This window comes from Lampris incognitus, chromosome 4 (assembly GCF_029633865.1).
Source record: "Lampris incognitus isolate fLamInc1 chromosome 4, fLamInc1.hap2, whole genome shotgun sequence".
NCBI classification, from domain to species: Eukaryota; Metazoa; Chordata; class Actinopteri; order Lampriformes; family Lampridae; genus Lampris; species Lampris incognitus.
In genome coordinates, this window is record NC_079214.1 from 53,166,535 (window position 1) to 53,184,129 (window position 17,595).

A 17,595-nucleotide genomic window follows, 5' to 3' on the forward strand; every position below is an offset into this window, starting at 1 on the left:
GCCTGTAGATGGGTGTAGACTGTGGAGTCCTGGCCGGACGCGTTAGCTTTTCTGTGTTGTACCATCCTCTTGGCCAGCGCCTGTTTGCTTTCCCCAATGTACAAGTCACGACAATCCTCCCGGCACTTAACAGCGTACAGTATATTGCTCTGTTTGTGCCGGAGGACCCGATCCTTGGGGTGGACCAATTTCTGGTGCAGCGTGTTTTGGAGTTTGAAAGCAGCTGAGATGCGGTGTTTGGAAAACATGCATCTCAATTCTTCCAACACTCCTGCCATATATGGAAAGAGGCCATTTATGTGAAGAAGGAATGACCATCCCTGAACCGAGGGGGTGGGATGGGGGGGGCTAAGAGTACATTTGTCACCATCTTACAATGCTGTGATTGCAGCTGTTCCCCAATCCTCTGTGAATAGCACACATGGCCATTGTAACTCTAGTTGATGGTCACGCCAATTTGCATATGAAACCAATCATTGGTTTCAGTCATTATGCTATTGTACTATTTATAAGGATGGGGATACCTGCAGTCAGCTGAGACTGAAGCGGTCACTTAGAAGAGTGATGAAACATTTCTCTCAGTAAACGTTGTGTCCAGATGAACTGATTCAACTTTCTGTGATTTCCGTACCTGGATTATTGAGCATGCATAAAGACCTTACACTCGGTTTAAGAGAACACAGAAGGGCATGTATCTGACAGTAGGCTTTAGATAACACTCTGTGTATGGTCCATCCATATCTATCTTTATCTCTTATCTTTAGACATTAGAATTGCAAATGCACATTTTTGACTTAGACCTCCATAGTTGGGGAAAAATTGTGCAAACCAGATGGGGTCAGTACAAAAAACAGGAATGATAAATGGCCGAAAGGTAAATACACAAGTTCAAAAGGACAAGAACAAAGCAGTTAGTTCCTATGTCTGTTTTCCCTCACAAGGTCTAGGCTGCAAATCATAAGGAATGATTGCTCTTTTCCTGCCCACAAAAAAAGGCGTCGTCAAGACTGAAAGCCCCGTAGTGCACAGAAAGTGCCAGACTGGAGTGCTGGCCTTTTCCACCACTGCCATGGTTACCAGAATGGTTGACATGCTACGCAGAGGTGGCCTTCTCTGGGCGGAGACCTACGTACACTTGCTTTGTGCATCGCTCACACTCTTTCTCACCCATTCTACCCCCTTGCTTGTCTCTTTTGCCCTTCTGACATTCTCTCTCTCTCTCTCTTTTCTCTCTCTCTCTCTCTCTCTCTCTCTCTCTCTCTCTCTCTCTCTCTCTCTCTCTCTCTCTCTCTCTCTCTCTCTCTCTCTCTCATATATATATACTCACAGAAGGACATCAACACATATTGACGCACAAGCGATCACACACAAAGACTCGCAGTAAAATGCAATCCTATTCGTGAGCATACACCCACACGTGTGCATACTGACACACACTGCAATGCACACTCACACACACACATGCACGCTCACACAAAGGCATGCACTCTCTACCTCCTGCTTGCCTGCTCACTGTACAGTAACTCAATCAGGAAGACGGTGTTGCCTGCAGCAAACAGGACATGATGCAGAGACAGATGCGGAATAAGCCTCGGTAATCCTACATAAACCTCGATATTCAGCCTGAATCGATGGCTCCCAGGAGCACCAAATACAGTGCACGGGGAGGGCCCGAGTTATGAGAATTTCCCTCAGCATTCAAAAATGGCTGACTGCTCTACCAACCTACCTATCAGGCCACTGTTATAATGAAATGATATTCCTGTTCATGAAAGTTATTCTATTAACTAAGCAGAGTAATGGCAGCAACAAACAGCAACATTCCCACAATGACACAAATATGCGAAAGCATGCTCTTGTGTTATTTATTTTAGATTTTGAAATGTCTGTTGTATTGTAGCTATCCAAACATTTTACTTAGTTGAAAAATATTTTTGTTATACAAAGTTCTCATTTTGTCTAATGAATTTAATTAGACTTAGAACCCAGAATCAGAACAGGACTTGGATCAGAGTCATTTTGTTCAGCAAATTAAATGCGCATGTCATTTGTGTTGGAGAAATTTAAGAGGGAAGATGACTCACAAACTGACACACTGTTAATCATGTTGCAGGAGAACTACAGGACTTCATGTTGAGTGCCAGGGGGATAGCTCAGGACCTAGAATAGACCTCAGACCATACATATAATTTTACAGTTAATATAAAAACAGTTTATCACTATGTGGCTTCAGAGAGCATGACATGCACAAGGTGTCAGTCATAAATGAGTATACAGCAGAGCAAATGAACAATATACCGCTAGCTAGTACTGTGTTCCTGAGCAGTAAAGAAATGCTTGCGGTAATTTCTGAGCATCACGGATCAAGGTCAGAGTTGATGCAAACGTTAATGTGGCCAAGTGTATAAAGAAACACTGAACAGTGCAAGGCTGTGCAGAGCACACATGGATAAAACAAATAGGATGTTATAGACAGCAGCAGTAGTGGAATTATAGTTGATTCCATCTCTAATGACTAATAAGACGTAAGAGTGTGTTGAACTGGGTGCTGTCGCTGCAGATCTGTGTTTTAATGCACATGTGTCTTGTTTGTTACTGCTGCAGAATGCGGAAAAGCACTGTGCCTTTGTGAGTGTGGTGAGCTGCAGCCTGTTGGTGTTCCTGGCCGTATTTGTGCTTGTGTGTACGGAGACCCTGACTCAGCGCTGGAGGCGATTGCTGGGCCTCGTGATCTGGGCCACACACCTAACCATGGGCTACACCTTCATCTTCAGCGGCCCGCGCATTCTCCCCTGGGACCAGGTAAGGCCTTCCAAACAAAGGCCTAGTAGATGGTCTAAATCCTTTGTCTAGGGTATTTCCATGACACATTATTTGATCACCTTGGGACACATTAAGTGATTGGTTTGACCACAAAAAAATTGTTTTTGGTTCAAATCGCTGGATTTTCAAAACCGGACCTGAGAGTGGCCTGGTTAGTCTTTGTGATTTGAGTTATACACAGTTGAGACACTTTTAAAAAAATACAATGGAAAACAAAACAACACAAACATCTGAGGAGGATGACGGACAAGCCCCACCGATCCTGATATGTTCGCATGTACTCACATCCACCCTGCCAAGTTGGTGACTTGTGGGTGTGACCGGACATCCACGGGTCTTGTGGGAAACAGGAAATATCAGTAAGGTCTTGGAGAAATGACAGAGAGAACAAGCTGAGTCTTGTCTGTCCAGTTAAATGACTTATCGCACCATGAACAGTTGCCTCATTTGCACAAAGCCATCTTCATCTTTTGTCCCCGTTTCTCCGTGCCGTAAATTGGTTTGCATCGCAAAATATCCCATTACCTCTTGCACAACAGACACACGCATCCAATACAAAGTCAACGGAGGGGGAAATAGTGTCATAAATTGCATTTGGTGGGGCTCGTTCATGAGAGGGATAGCGGAAAAAGGCAATGAAGACAGATCTAGATAAATACAGGCGATGCAACGAGAGCCATTTAGGCCAAATGTGGACAAATAACAATGTGATCACTCACTTAGATGTTAGCAAGGTAACCTTAACGTGGTGTTTACGTTTTCCACCATTTCCCTATCACATGATAAATCTAAACCTGCTGAATTCACACAGTAGCTCTGATCTTCACTCCACATATGTCATCTTTATTCTAAAACACACATACACACACACACACACACACACACACACACACACACCAGACCTCCTTGAAATACTGTGAAAGTTATGAGTTATACGAGCGTGCCTTTGTGACCCCACATTAATCATTCTTTAGATCAACAGAAGTTAATGAAATCAGGATGCAATGACATTTAATACCGCCTCTTGACATCTTGAAATGACATAACTCTTCCTTTCCCCATTGCAGGTGCCCTTCTTCCTCTTCATCATCTTCACCGTCTACACTATGCTGCCTTTCCAGCTGTGGTATGCTGTAGTGCTGAGCGTCATCTCCTCGCTGTCCCACATCCTGGTCCTCACCTTGCACCTCACCATTTTCAGCCAGCAGACTGCTCCTTACCTAGCCAACCAGGTGAGGTTTATAAGCTAATATGAAAAAGGCTGTAGCATTTAATAGAGATGCTGATAGATGATGAGTCAGTTGGTTATTGGTTAAATCAAGTGGTTCTTATTTTACTTGGAAATATGCTGTGTCAATGTATATATTACTGTATATCTACTTATCTATATGTCTGTGTCTATCTGTTGATCAATCATAGACAGATGATCGATATATGACAGATAGATGATAGATGGATAGATACATGATTGCCCTTATAGGTGTTAAGATATAGGTGTGATTGCCTCTTGCTCATCTGTTTGTAGATATCCACAAATGCAAAAAGACGCTATGAGGGCAATCATGTCCACGAAGAGTACATGTGGGTTGACTGACAGGCATCATAACTGCTTCATTGTCAGTATTCACAATCTAGCGCTCTTCCAAGTCAAGTCAATTTATCACAAACTTCAAATTTGCCTCTGGGGGCTTTACGGCAATACAACATCCTGTCCTTAGACCAGCGTTTCCCAAACCTCTCCTGGAGGACCACTTGTCCTGCATGTTTTAGATCTCGCCCTGCTCCAACACAGCTGATTCAAATGATCAACTCGTTATGAACTCCTGAAGCTGCTTAAATAAAAAACTGATAATTTAAATCAGCTGTGTTGGAGCAGGGAGAGCTCTAAAGCATGCAGGACAAGTGATCCTCCAGGAGAGGTTTGGGAAACGCTGCGCTTAGACTCTTGCATCAGGTAAGGAACAACTCCCTAAAAAGAACCCTTTAACAGGAAGAAAAAATAGGAAGAAACCTCTGGAAGAGCAACAGAGGAGGGATATCTCTCCTGAGATGGACAGACGTGAAATGGATGTTGTGTTTACAGAATAAAACACAATTTACAGAATTACAATGGAATTATAAGATATATGAAGAGGAGGACGCCAGGCAGTTACCAGATGCCACCAGGACAGCCTAGGACCTGAGCCATGCGACCACCATAACCATGTAGACCTGGTAGGAGGACAGACTACACATGTAACAGGGAATACTCGCATCTCACCATTCACATACACAGGAGAAAGACATTAGCCACACATCGGAGAGAGAGAAGAATACAACATTAAACAGGATAATACAATTATATGGATTTATAAGATATATAAAAAATATGATGAGGAGGATGCTAAGCAGTGTCCAGGTAGCGACCACCATCACCATGGAGACCTGGGAGGACAGGCTACATATGCACATGGGGGAGACTCACATCATACCTTTCATATACATGGGAGAAGAGAAAGGAAAAGACATTGTTCATAGAGAGGAAAGACGTGAGAGAAAAGAGAACAGTTGCAATAGTCTATAATCTGTACTCTATAATCTTGTCGGCAGAACAGTGCTTGGTAAATTAATTGAGACAGAAACTGACCCACAATGCAATACAGGTTATGAAGTGCTCAATTTAATGGCAACTAATTGTAGGTTAAGGGGAAAATATGAGTTTTATGATTTAAAGGACTCAGCAGACTAGAATTGTCTTACAGTGGCAGGCAGCTGACTTCTTTTTGACTTTGGGTATACACACAAGCCCTGTATTTTGAGAGCAGAGGGCTCAAGATGGAATATAGAGTTTAAGGAGATCAGACAGGTGTGATGGGGCAAACCCATTCAGGATTTTATGTCAGCAGAAGCACATTGAAATCTGATCTAACATGAATGGGAAGCCAATGAAGGGAGGCAAGAATTAGTGTAATATGGTCAAATTTTATAGTTTCGGTTAGGATTCTAGCTGCAGTATTTTGAACCATCTGAAGACTTTTAGTACTAGTATGTGGCAGACCTAAAACAGAACATTAGAGTAATCAAGTCTGAATGAAACAAATGCATGTATTAGAGTCTCTGCATCAGCTATGGACAAGAAAGGCAGAATTTCAGTTATGTTACGTGAGTGAAAAAAGGCAGTCTTGGTGATTTCTGTAATGTGCTTAATAAAGGAAAGTCTAGGATCAAACATAACACCCAGATTTTTGGCTGCCACACTTTGAAATCGCAGAGTTTTTGAGCGTTGCTGTTACTTAATCAAATTGGTGTCTGTGTCTAGCAGGCCCAATGACCAGCAACTCACGTTTTATCTGAATTTAAAAGCAGGAAATTTAGTGACATCCAGTTTTTCACAGCAGCCAAGCAGGCCTTTAAATTAGTAATTTGACTATGATCATCAGCCCTTGTAGGCACGTACAGCTGAGTATCCTCCACATAGCAATGGAAATTTATTCCATGACTTCATATAAGTTGGCCAAAAGGTGAAATATAAAGAGAGAAAAATAGAGGGACAAGAACTGAGCCCTGCGGTATGCCATATTTAACATCAGAGAATTTCAATGTAATGTTATTATAGCACTGTGTTCTTCCAGATAAGTAGGACGTAAGCCAAGAGAGAGCTAGGCCAGAGACACCAAAATTAAAATTTAATCTTTCTAATAGTATACAGTGATCAATGGTGTCAAAGGCTGCACTGAGGTCCAGTGGTAGAAGCACAGAGGTGGAATCAGAGTCCATAGCAAGTAGAAGATGATTTACCACTCTGGTCAAGGCAGTTTCAGTGGATCGACAGGCCCTGAAAGCCACTTGAAAAGGTTCATATAGATAGTTTTCTTTTATATGGGTCAAAAGTTGTTGATACACAACTCTCTCTAGTACTTTAGAAAAGAATGAAAGATTAGATACTTGTCAGTAGTTATTAAGAGACCGTGGATTGAGGTGTGGTTTCTTAAGTAGAGGTTTAACCACAGCTTTCTTAAAACTGCTGGGAACAGTGCCAGTAGTAAGTGATAAATTAACAATGTCTAGCATTGTAGGTCCCAGAAAAGGCCAGAGGTCTTTTAAATGCTTTTCTGGTAAAGGGTCAAGTAAGCAAGCAGTTGGTGTAGAAGCTGATGCAAGCTTAGTGAAAGTATCAAGAGAGACAGTCTCAAAAGCTGTTATAACAGGAATTATCAGTGAGTCATTGTATAGATATGAATTTGATAAGACAGGATCTGCAGGAGTAGCTGCAGTTGAAGAACTAATTTTGTTGTTGATCTCATCAACCTTGTTGAAGAAAAAGTCTAGAAACTAATGGGCCGTGAATGGTGAGCAGCTAATAGATGGCTGTGTTTTAGTAAATTTAGCTACAGTGTCAGAGAAACCTTGGATTATAGTCCAAAGACATGTAGGTCAGGTGAATTTGGCCATACTAAATTGTCCTTAGGTGTGTGTGTGTGTGTGTGTGTGTGTGCGCGCGCGCGGGCGTGCGTGTGTGAGAGAGAGAGAGAGAGAGAGAGAGAGAGTGAGCCCTGTGATGGCCTGGCGGCCTGTCCAGGGTGTCTCTCCGCCTGCCTCCCAAGAACTGCTGGGTTAGGCTCCAGGATCCCTGTGACCCTGAGAGCAGGATAAGCGGTTTGGATAATGGATGGATGGAATATTGATTGAGATAGATATGCTGCTTTCACAGCAGATAAAGCACACTTGTATTTCAATAAACACTCATGCTAAGATAGGTAAAAACTTCTGATTCTTATTTTCACCATTTACGTGGATCGATGGACGTTCCAGTCTCCTGCAGGCCTGTTTAAGAGCATGTGTCTCACTGTTAAACCAGGGTGTAGGCCTCTTTAGTGGCCTAGCTCTGGTAGTGAGAGGTGCAACTGAATCAAGGAGACTATAGAGGGCCACATTAAAATCATTAGTGAGATTTTCAACACCGACTGTCTCTACAGTGAAAGGAGCCAAGACTTCAGGTAGCTGCTGGCCGAATATAGCTACATTGGATGGCCCGATGTGGCAGTGACAATTACATCTGTGCCGACATTAACAGGACAGGCCAATGATGCTTCAGATTTGATGAGAAAATTATTTGACACAGCAGATGTAGTTGGCAAGACAATCAGATCAGAAACAGCTATCCCTTTAGATAAAACCAAATCAAGGGTATTACCACTGAAATGAGTCGACTCGAACAAACTGAGTGAACCCAAATGTATCAACAAGCACCAGAAAGGATTTACTTAGAGGATCAGCAGCCTGGGTGGCATGGTGGCCCAGTGGTTAGCAATATTCCCTCACAGCAAGAAGGTCCTGGGTTCGAACCCCAAGCCGGTTTCTGTGTGGAGTTCGCATGTTCTCCCCGTGTCTGCATGGGTTTCCTCTGGGTGTTCTGGTTTCCTCCCACCATCAAAGACATGTAAGTTAGGGTAAATACTCCTGTCTGTGCCCCTGGCCAAGGCAATGGGAAAAAGAACTAGAGTTGGTCCCTGTGCGCTGCAGCTGCCCACTGCTCCTATAAAATAGGATGGGTTAAATGCAGAGAACAAATTCATTGTAAGAATACAATGTCAAATAAAGTTGCTTTCATTTCATTATTCAGATGAATATTGAATTTGTCAAGAATTAGAATCTCATCAGAATGAGTAATAAGACCTGAGATAAATTCTCCAAATTCTTCAAGAAATGATGAGTAAGGGCCAAGATGATGATAGAGTATCACAATGTGGACTGAGCAGAGTCCGTTCGTGTCTGAAGGAGATGGACATTAATCTGTCTGGTGCAAGTCATATGTGCTTATTTCTGTTTAAGTACTTATGTTTGTACCTATGCATTCTTTTGCAGCTGCTGTCCAATGCGGTGGTGTTTCTATGTGGCAGCGTGGTTGGAGCCTTTCACAAGGTCCTGATGGAAAAGACTCTCAGGCAGACCTTCCAAGACACCCTGAGGTTCCTTAGCATGCGCATGAAGCTGGAGATTGAAAAGAGACAACAGGTTAGTCCAAAGACACAAGACGCCGGTGCTGAACTTAAAAGCGGACTAGTCTGAAATGATTGAAATGGCTGTCCTAAGACATTCATGACACAAAAGGTATTTAAGGTTATTGTTTGTATTAAGTCTTCAAAGGTCTACCATATGAGAGAGGGGAAAAAAACAGATTACAATCTGGGTCTTTATTCACAATTTATGCTTCTCTTTTCCCCTGAGAAAGCCTTTGAGTAAAGAAAGGGTGTGGTTGCCAGTGATAAAAGTTAGATAGAATAGTTAAAGGGACCTTTTCTCTTTTCTGTTTTCCCTCTGGCATGTTTAAGGTCAGTAAGGTTGATCTCAATGAGATCATTTGATCCTCCATTCATCTTTTACTTTACTGATCATTTATTGAAATGATAAACACTTTTTTTCATCCGTAATGAAGGAATTCAAATCATTTTATTCCAGACACTAGATATGATTATAATATGCTGACTTTTTTTTAAGGGAAACAAATACTGTCGATAAATGCTGGCAATTAAATATTGAGTGATTGTTTGGAGACCCATAATCTCATGACTTAATTTCAACTCATTGACAGGCTTCATTATAACTCTGCCATAGACGTTATCATTATGATAAACATGCCCCTACCAAATTGGATTTTATTGTAATGAGTCTTCGATTATTTTCATATTAAAAGCCTTTGCGAGTCCTTTGTTGGCATAGTAGCACAATGGTTATAAATTGTGGTTAATTTTGGATCTTTTAATTTTGACTGTTGCTTAGGAGGTGACATGAAAAATTGCCATGAGGGAAGCTGGAGGAGGGGTTGCCTTGCATCCCATAAAAAAATATATTACTGTTAACGTAAAACCTCCTCCTTCATTTGCACTGATGCGGAAAAGAAGGGAGTGCACCACACAGGGTTAGCCATCGGAGCCCAGGGACATAATGGAACGTGTGGGAAGCTTAGAAATGGCTTTTAATGGGGAACAAATGGAAGAACACACCATATTCCCATAAGTTTAATTTCAGCAGGACAAGAAAAAACACATTCCAGTGTTTCTACTCCAGATTTTCTTGGTGGGAAGGTCTTTTCAGCATGCTTCTGGAAACAGCATTTTTGTCGCTTGCAGTTAAACGGGGGAGTCAAAGGGGCCATCTATGTTAAGAGGGAATGCCATCCCTGAACTGAGAGGGGGGCACAAGAGTACATCTGTCGCCATCTTATAATGCTCTGATTGCAAACATTCCCAAATCCTCTGCGGATACTACACATGGCCATTGAAACTGTAGTTAATCCTCACGCCCATATTTGCATATGAAACTGGTCGTTGGTTTCGGTCGTTATGCAGCTGTATTGTTTATAAGGGGTGGGGATACCTGCAGTCAGTTTAGCCTGATTCAACCTTCTTTGATTTTCTTACCTGGATTATCAAGCATGCATAAAGATGCTAGTGAAATTCTTTTGGGTGGAATGGCAGGCAGAACTCCTATGGGGACAAAACGGAAGACGCCGACACACACAACTCCCTACCTGCAGATCATGTCTTTACTATGAAACCCAATTGAAATCTACAGGATAGCGTGTAAAGCAACACTGCCTCATGTAAGATACACACTATGTAGTTCTACAGCATTAACCCCACGGCATTCACTCAGCGTTTGATGACGTTAAATATTCAGTGTTGTGGCTGTGCAGGTAGCGTAGCGGTCTATTCCATTGCCTACCAACACATGGATCGCCGAATTGAATCCCCGTGTTACCTCCGGCTTGGCATCTGTACAGACACAATTGGCCGTGTCTGCGGGTGGGAAGCTGGATGTTGGTATGTGTCCTGGTCGCTGCACTAGCGCCTCCTCAGGTTGGTCGGGGCGCCTGTCGGGGGGGGGCTGGGGGGAATAGCGTGATCCTCCCATGTGCTACATGCCCCTGGTGAAACTCCTCACTGTCAGGTGAAAAGAAGCGAGTGGCGAGTCCATGTGTCGGAGGAGGCATGTGGTAGTCTGCAGCCCTCCCCAGATCGGCAGAAGGGGTGGAGCAGTGACCGGGACAGCTCGGAAAGAGTGGAGTAATTGGCCAGGTGCAATTGGGGAGAAAAAGGGGGGGGGTATTCAGAGTTGTTTACAAGACGTCACAATGACAGTATGGGGATTTCTCTCTCTTACATCTTTGGAAGCACTCACTCACTCACTCATTCATACAGTAAACACACACATGAACATGCACATGCACGCAGGCACACACACACACACACACACACACACACACACACACACACACACACACACACACACACACACACACACACACACCGTCACTGCAGATAACATTCTCGTTTTTTCCCTCTCTGAGAACTTTGGGAGGTCTCACACATTGTTTTCCTTCTCATACACATACCACACAAGCTCTGGCCTCATATCTTGAAATTGCTGGTGTATTTGTTCTCTTGGTTTTATCTGTATTTACATTTTTCCGTCATTCTGTAAAGCACTTAGCAGTTGAGGCAACAGCGTTTTAATAGATCGACTGTACTTGACTAAGTCATATGGTTTACTCTGCCCTTCAGCAGTGAAGTTGGGGGGGAGGGTGAATGATTTCTTAAGAGGTTGTCTCATCGAATTCCCATGCTGCACAAACATCATCTAAAGTTAAACTTTGAACAAATCTGCATGTTCTTAGTTCGCCGGCTTTAGAGAAGGGCTGCCATGTGTTTTTCCAACACATGAATGTACCGTCTATTGGATTTTGTTCACCGTTTTGTTTTGTCTTGATAGAAGCATGCTGGTAAGCCAACCCAACAAATCTGGCACTGTCCCACGTTCTAGTGGGGGTATTCAGTGGTTTCATATAGACTTTTTTTTTTTAAGGAATACAAAACATTTTTTGTTTGTATTTTATGTTGTTAGCATTGTGGTGGTTAAATATAGACAAGTTTACACGGCACTTCCGGTCAATTTCCGCATTCGGGCCACCCTGTGCTTTTCTTTTCCGGTGTGACAGTAGCTACCTAGTTACCACAGTCTGGGGAAAGGGTTTTTTTCTGGTTGGCTTTTTGGCAATGAAGTGATGGGAATAAACAAAGACATTTTTCGGTGGTTTCTTCAAATTCAAAGCCTTCAACCACATATGTGATTCGAAATCGGCTGTGGGTTTTCCGTGGAAGGAAAACAATGGAATGCAGCGACATTGCCGTTTTGTGGCAGGTCAATGGGCAACACAATCTCTATCCAACCACTCATTCAGGCATTTCCGTGTGTTAGTACAACCACGCACCACACAGTGTGTCCCTGAACCATTTTTAGATTTTCTAATGTCCGTTTTTAATGTTTAATGTTGTTGAAGATATCGCAGATCTAGGCTTGCGTGTTTACATCCGGCTACGGATGTTTAGACCGGAAGAACAATGCACCCACCCCCGGCGCCATAGGTAAGGGTGGGAAAACTCGTCTATTGCAGGTCGTGAATTACTCACCGTTGTATAACTGAGTGACCACCATACCCATATTACACACAGAGCAGGTACAAAAAGGTACCTGATATGACATTACGATACGACAGTATGGGTACTGATACTTTGCCATACTTACAGCCAGGCCAAGGCAGGTACAAGATGACACTGATGCAATGGAAAAGCCTCAATTCATGTAACAGTAATATGGTTGAAAGAGAGGGCTTTGTTAGTTTGGTTAACAGACCAGCGGTGTCCAGACACCAGCTCAGTAGGACTGGGCTTTCTTTGGTTATTGGAGAGTGCGATGTTGGTGTGTGTGTGTGTGTGTGTGTGTGCGTATGTGTGTGTGTGTGTGTGTGTGTGTGTGTGTGTGTCTGACTATATTTATGCATGTGACTGTATACCATGTACCATTTTAGGTTTTTGTTGGCTCTCTTATCTGGAGCAAATTTAAGTGAGTGCTGTGAAGACTTTATATTGGCTTTTTAAAAGGATTTATTGCAAAGGAAGCAACAGCAGAGAAAAGGGTTTAGGGCTCTGAAATAGATGTAAAAACAAAACAAAACAGTTTTTATAAAAATAATAATAATAATAGCGGCACCGTGGCGCAGTGGTTACTGCGGTCACCTCACAGGATGAAGGTCCTGGGTTCGAGCCCCGGGGTAGTCCAACCTTGGTGGTTGTCGCGGGTCATCCTCTGTGTGGAGTTTGCATGTTCTCCCCGTATCTGCGTGGGTTTCCTTCGGGGGCTCCGGTTTCCTCCCACAGTCCAAAGACATGTAGGTCAGGTGAATCGGCTATACTAAATTGTCCCTAGGAATGAGTGTGTGTGTGTGTGTGTGTGTGTGTGTGGGCCCTGTGTGATAGTCTGGCGGCCTGTCCAGGATGTCTCCCCGCCTGCCGCCCAATGACTGCTGGGATAGGCTCCAGCATCCCCGCGGCCTTGAGAGCAGGATAAGTGGTGCGGATGATGGATGGATGGATAATAATAATAATAATAATAATAATAATAATAATAATAATAATTAATTATAGTAATAATAATACTTACAATATACTTATAATAATAAAAAAATATCATTTAAAAGTTGGTGTGATTCACAACAGCAATGATACTGTATTTTAACACCATCTAGTTATGTTTCAGTTAGGCGGAGCATTTTCCAAGCCATAGATCTACAAGCTGAAAAACTTTGTCAACAAGTCAAATGAAATTATGTTTTGATGAATACAATCCAGGACAACAGCATCGACATCCGCGACAAACAGGCATTGTTGTGTGTGAGTGTGAGCTTACATGTGCATCTGTTCTTGTCCCCACAGGAGAATCTGCTCCAGTCTGTGCTGCCAGTTTACATCTCCATGAAGATGAAGCTGGCCATCATGGAACGCCTGCAGGACTGCAAAGACAAAGAGGAGCGGCAGCGACTGGTCAAGGACAACAACTTCCACAGCCTCTATGTGAAGAGGCATGAAAACGTCAGGTACAGCTACCTTAACAAGGGAATGTAACGTCTTTTAGTCCATCTTACTGATTGCACATCCAGACTTTGCTGAAAAGCTCCTCTTAGGGAGCGTTATTACCTATTCTGTTGTGAGGTATTGAATGTCGTCTTTGGGATTCTAAGGGTGAGAGTTTGATCCTTCATTTACTTGCACTAACATTACAACAGATCCAAGCAGTGGCTGGTGCCGATTTGTTTTGTATGAAAACTTTTGCAAGTGTTGAGAGTGATCGATAGGGTCAGCATCTACAAACCCCGCGTCTTCCTTGTGGCAGCAACTCTAAATAGTTGTGATCGAATTCTTTTTTTGGATTTTTCCCCCTTTTTCTCCCCAATTGTACCCGGCCAATTACCCCGCTCTTCTGAGCTGTCCCAGTCGCTGCTCCACCCCCTCTGCTGATTTGGGGAGGGTTGCAGACTACCGCATGCCTCCTCCGATACATGTGGAGTCGCCGGTCGCTTCTTTTCACCTGACAGTGAGGAGTTTCACCAGGGGGCGTAGTGTGTGGGAGGATCACGCCATTCCCCCCAGTTCCCCCTCCCCCCGAACAGGCGCCCTGACTGACCAGAGGAGGCGCTAGTGCAGCGACCAGGACACATACACACATCCAGCTCCCCACGCGCAGACACGGCCAATTGTGTCTGTAGGGATTCCCGACCAAGGCAGAGGTAACACAGGGATTTGAACCGGCGATCCCCGTGTTGGTAGGCAATGGAATAGACCGCCACACTACCCTGACGCCCCTGTGATCGAATTCTAGGACTGTTTTGAACTGTGGGGTTTGCATCAATGGGGGGGGGGGGTAGTTTAACCCGAACTAGAAGCTTTTTGAAACTTCAGTCTTTGCGCTCTGCCTTCGTCCTTTTCCCTTTCCAAAGCATTTGAATTTTCCATTGCCTTTCTTTGCCTCCCCTGCTTTTCCGCTTTGTTATTATATCTCCCATTTTCAAAGCCAGGCGTTGTTTAGTTGTCTGCTTGAGTGGCCTGCACTTCCCTTTCTGTCAGCTGGAAGAGTTCTTCATGCTTTCACACTTGTAATGTCTTCATTCTTGTGGGAACTTTATACTCAACTACCTTCAGAATCGGAGACAAAACAAAAGAACAAAATTGCACATATTTATTTTTCATGAACTCAAGACAGAGATTAGTATGTTTATGTTTTTGCAGAGCAGTGACCCAGTTCAGGCTCTGTGTTTTTATGATTTTAGCAAGCGCTGACAGATAATTGATGTGCTTATAAGACACTTGTAAGATTTGGTATCTCACTAATTGTAGGCAAGCTACAGCATCCTGTGTTCCTAGAAAAGACAAGGAAAATAGATTCCCTGTTCACAGTGGCACCTTTCTCTGCTGCTGATGTGAAAATAATTATGCACGCGGCGATGAGTGTTTTATGACACAGTGACTTAATCGAATACATTCACATTTTCAGTGTTTTTTTTTTAAAGCAACAAAAGTGAATTTAGGAAACTACGCGTTTCGGTCCCTGGCTTTACAAGTTTAAGACTGCGACATGGTTGTAAATCTTCAGAATCCTCACATTCACTTAAAAAGGCAGTATGCAATTAAGTTCGAAGCCCTTTATTGTCAAACATTAGCAGAATTTGCAATGCTGTTAACAATCAATTGTAATATAGAACAACGACATCCAAACCATCCTAAAAGAATCTGTCTATACACTCTGCTACCCATTCATTACTAGTTTTGTTTTTAAGAATAATTAGAAAATGGGTCCGTGGTGGTGTAGCGGTCTAAGCATCGGCTTTGTGTCGACACAGTTGCCCATTGGGGACCGGGGTTTGCGCCCCGGTCTTGTCAGGTCCGACTATGGCCGGACTCAACAAAGCAGCAATAATTGGCAATGCTGTCTTCGGGAGGGGGGCGGAGTCGGCTTGCATTTGTCACATGAATGCATCTCTGTGTGTGTCGGAAAAAGCAGTGGTTTGGCCTGGATTCGCCTTGTCACGGAAGTGGGGAGGCGTCTCCTTCGAGACTGCCGGCCGGAGAGATGCAGTTGGCGAACGCATGCAGTACGAGGGTGGGTGTTTGAACTAAAATAGGGATCGATTGGCCACTAAATTGGGAGAAAAAGGGAAAAATCGGAAATAAATTTATATATATATAAAAAAAAGAATAATTAGAAAATAGACTTCTGTGCTACCAGCTGAGAGGTAGTCCTGACAACGTCGTGTGTTTGCTTCTGTCTTCCCAAAGCCCACAGTACATAGGTGTTGAACAGGACTGCATACCTGACCCTTCCCTATAATTATCCCAGTCAGACCTGCCATTAAGTGTGTTGTCTGTCTGAGTGCTGTTAGACACCTGGTTGTTCTCTGTCAGTCAACCAGTCATCAGTGGAACAGGTCAGGTTAAGTATCAGTCCCAACCCTAATTGGCTGACTGAGGGCTAATGAGGCCTGGGCCGGGATGCAACAATGTGGCCTATCTGCAAGAGGAACTGTCCTACAAGCCTGAGGGTGTATGTTTGATCCTTCATACTGCCAACATATCCAAATAGACTTAACAAAGAAGGGAGTTCCTTATTACAACTCTGTAATGTGGTGATTGTGTCTCGGCTCTGTTCTCAGCTGTTTTTTATCAGCCAGTCATCAGTTCTGCAGGATGTCAATGGCTGGCTGGCAGCAAGCTCCGTGTGAATAGGGTTTCAGCAAAGCTCACAGCTTGTACTTCTAGGGGCCTTGCAGGTCATGGCAGGTTTAACAGGCTCTTTTAATGAGGTCTAGACCGGTCCTGCTCATCAGCCAGCCATCTGACCTGATGGAGGTTGATGGGCAAGTGTTCTTTTTTTCAACATTTTATCAGAGTTCAGAATGTTTTGTGAGATTCGCTGTCACATGCTTTCAGAGTTGGGAGCTGCCCCGTTGTAACCACAGGCTTTGACTGTTTTCCACTGAGGAGGAGCCTCAGTGTAGGGATAAAACCTTATGCTAGCTTGGCTAAAGTAACATATGAAATAAAGGATGCACCAATATCACTTTTTCATTGTGAACACCAGTGTTGAGTACAAATCTTAGTATCGACTGATACCAAGTACTGATCCAATCCATTACTTTAGCTGAACAGTACACATTTAGAACATTAGTTTGGGGTCAATAGGTGACGTAATTTAGATACTGTAAATGTTTTTCCACCATTGAAGAAATGCAGCCTTCCATGTGGCAAAAAGAAAAATCAAACTGTTATGCTTTCATTTATAACTTGTTACTCGTGGCCTTTGGTATTGGATTTAATCTTGCGTGAAATCTGCAATAAATCGATACTCCATTTAAGCCTGGTATGGGCCCAATGTATGTACTAATACCAATATTGGTATCCGATGCATTCCTATATAGAATATTACTAACCTGCTGCTACATGTGACTTTTTTTTAATTCTACTTTTCCCCTTATCCCACCCGATTAACTCAATGGCATATGGCCGGAACTCTTGTCGAATAACTCCCCTGGCTCACGTTTCCACAGGAAGGAGATAGTCGTTACACCAGCTTCCTTCAAACTCGTGTCGGCTGCTCTCGCTATTTTACACGCTGAAGCCTCGCATGGATTGCATCACCTTCAGGCCGTGAAGGAAGCGTAGGGAGAATGCTTTCAGTTGCTTGGCTGCAGGCGCCCGGGTGGGCCAGAGGGGTCGCTGGAGAACGACGAGTCCCCGAACACTACACCGATCTACACCCACTATCCCTCGGGTAAGGGTGGCCTAATGACTGCCTTACCCCGTGGACGCTCTGGCCGTGACTGGTTACGGCGAGTCTGGGATACGAACCTCCCAGCCACTTGATGAGCGGGTTGCAAGAACGGCGGTTTATTCCGCTCGGCCA

The 17,595-nt window shown here is 43.6% G+C and overlaps 1 protein-coding gene across 1 annotated transcript in view; it reads left to right on the plus strand.

The window, feature by feature from the left end:
* Positions 1-17,595, plus strand: part of adcy7 (adenylate cyclase 7) — a 127,195-nt gene that overhangs the window by 81,333 nt on the left and 28,267 nt on the right. Inside the window, exons 4-7 of the mRNA XM_056278328.1 lie at positions 2,605-2,802; positions 3,891-4,055; positions 8,668-8,817; positions 13,575-13,735. Coding sequence (XP_056134303.1) covers positions 2,605-2,802; positions 3,891-4,055; positions 8,668-8,817; positions 13,575-13,735 — 674 coding nt within the window. The remainder of the gene's footprint in view (positions 1-2,604; positions 2,803-3,890; positions 4,056-8,667; positions 8,818-13,574; positions 13,736-17,595) is intronic.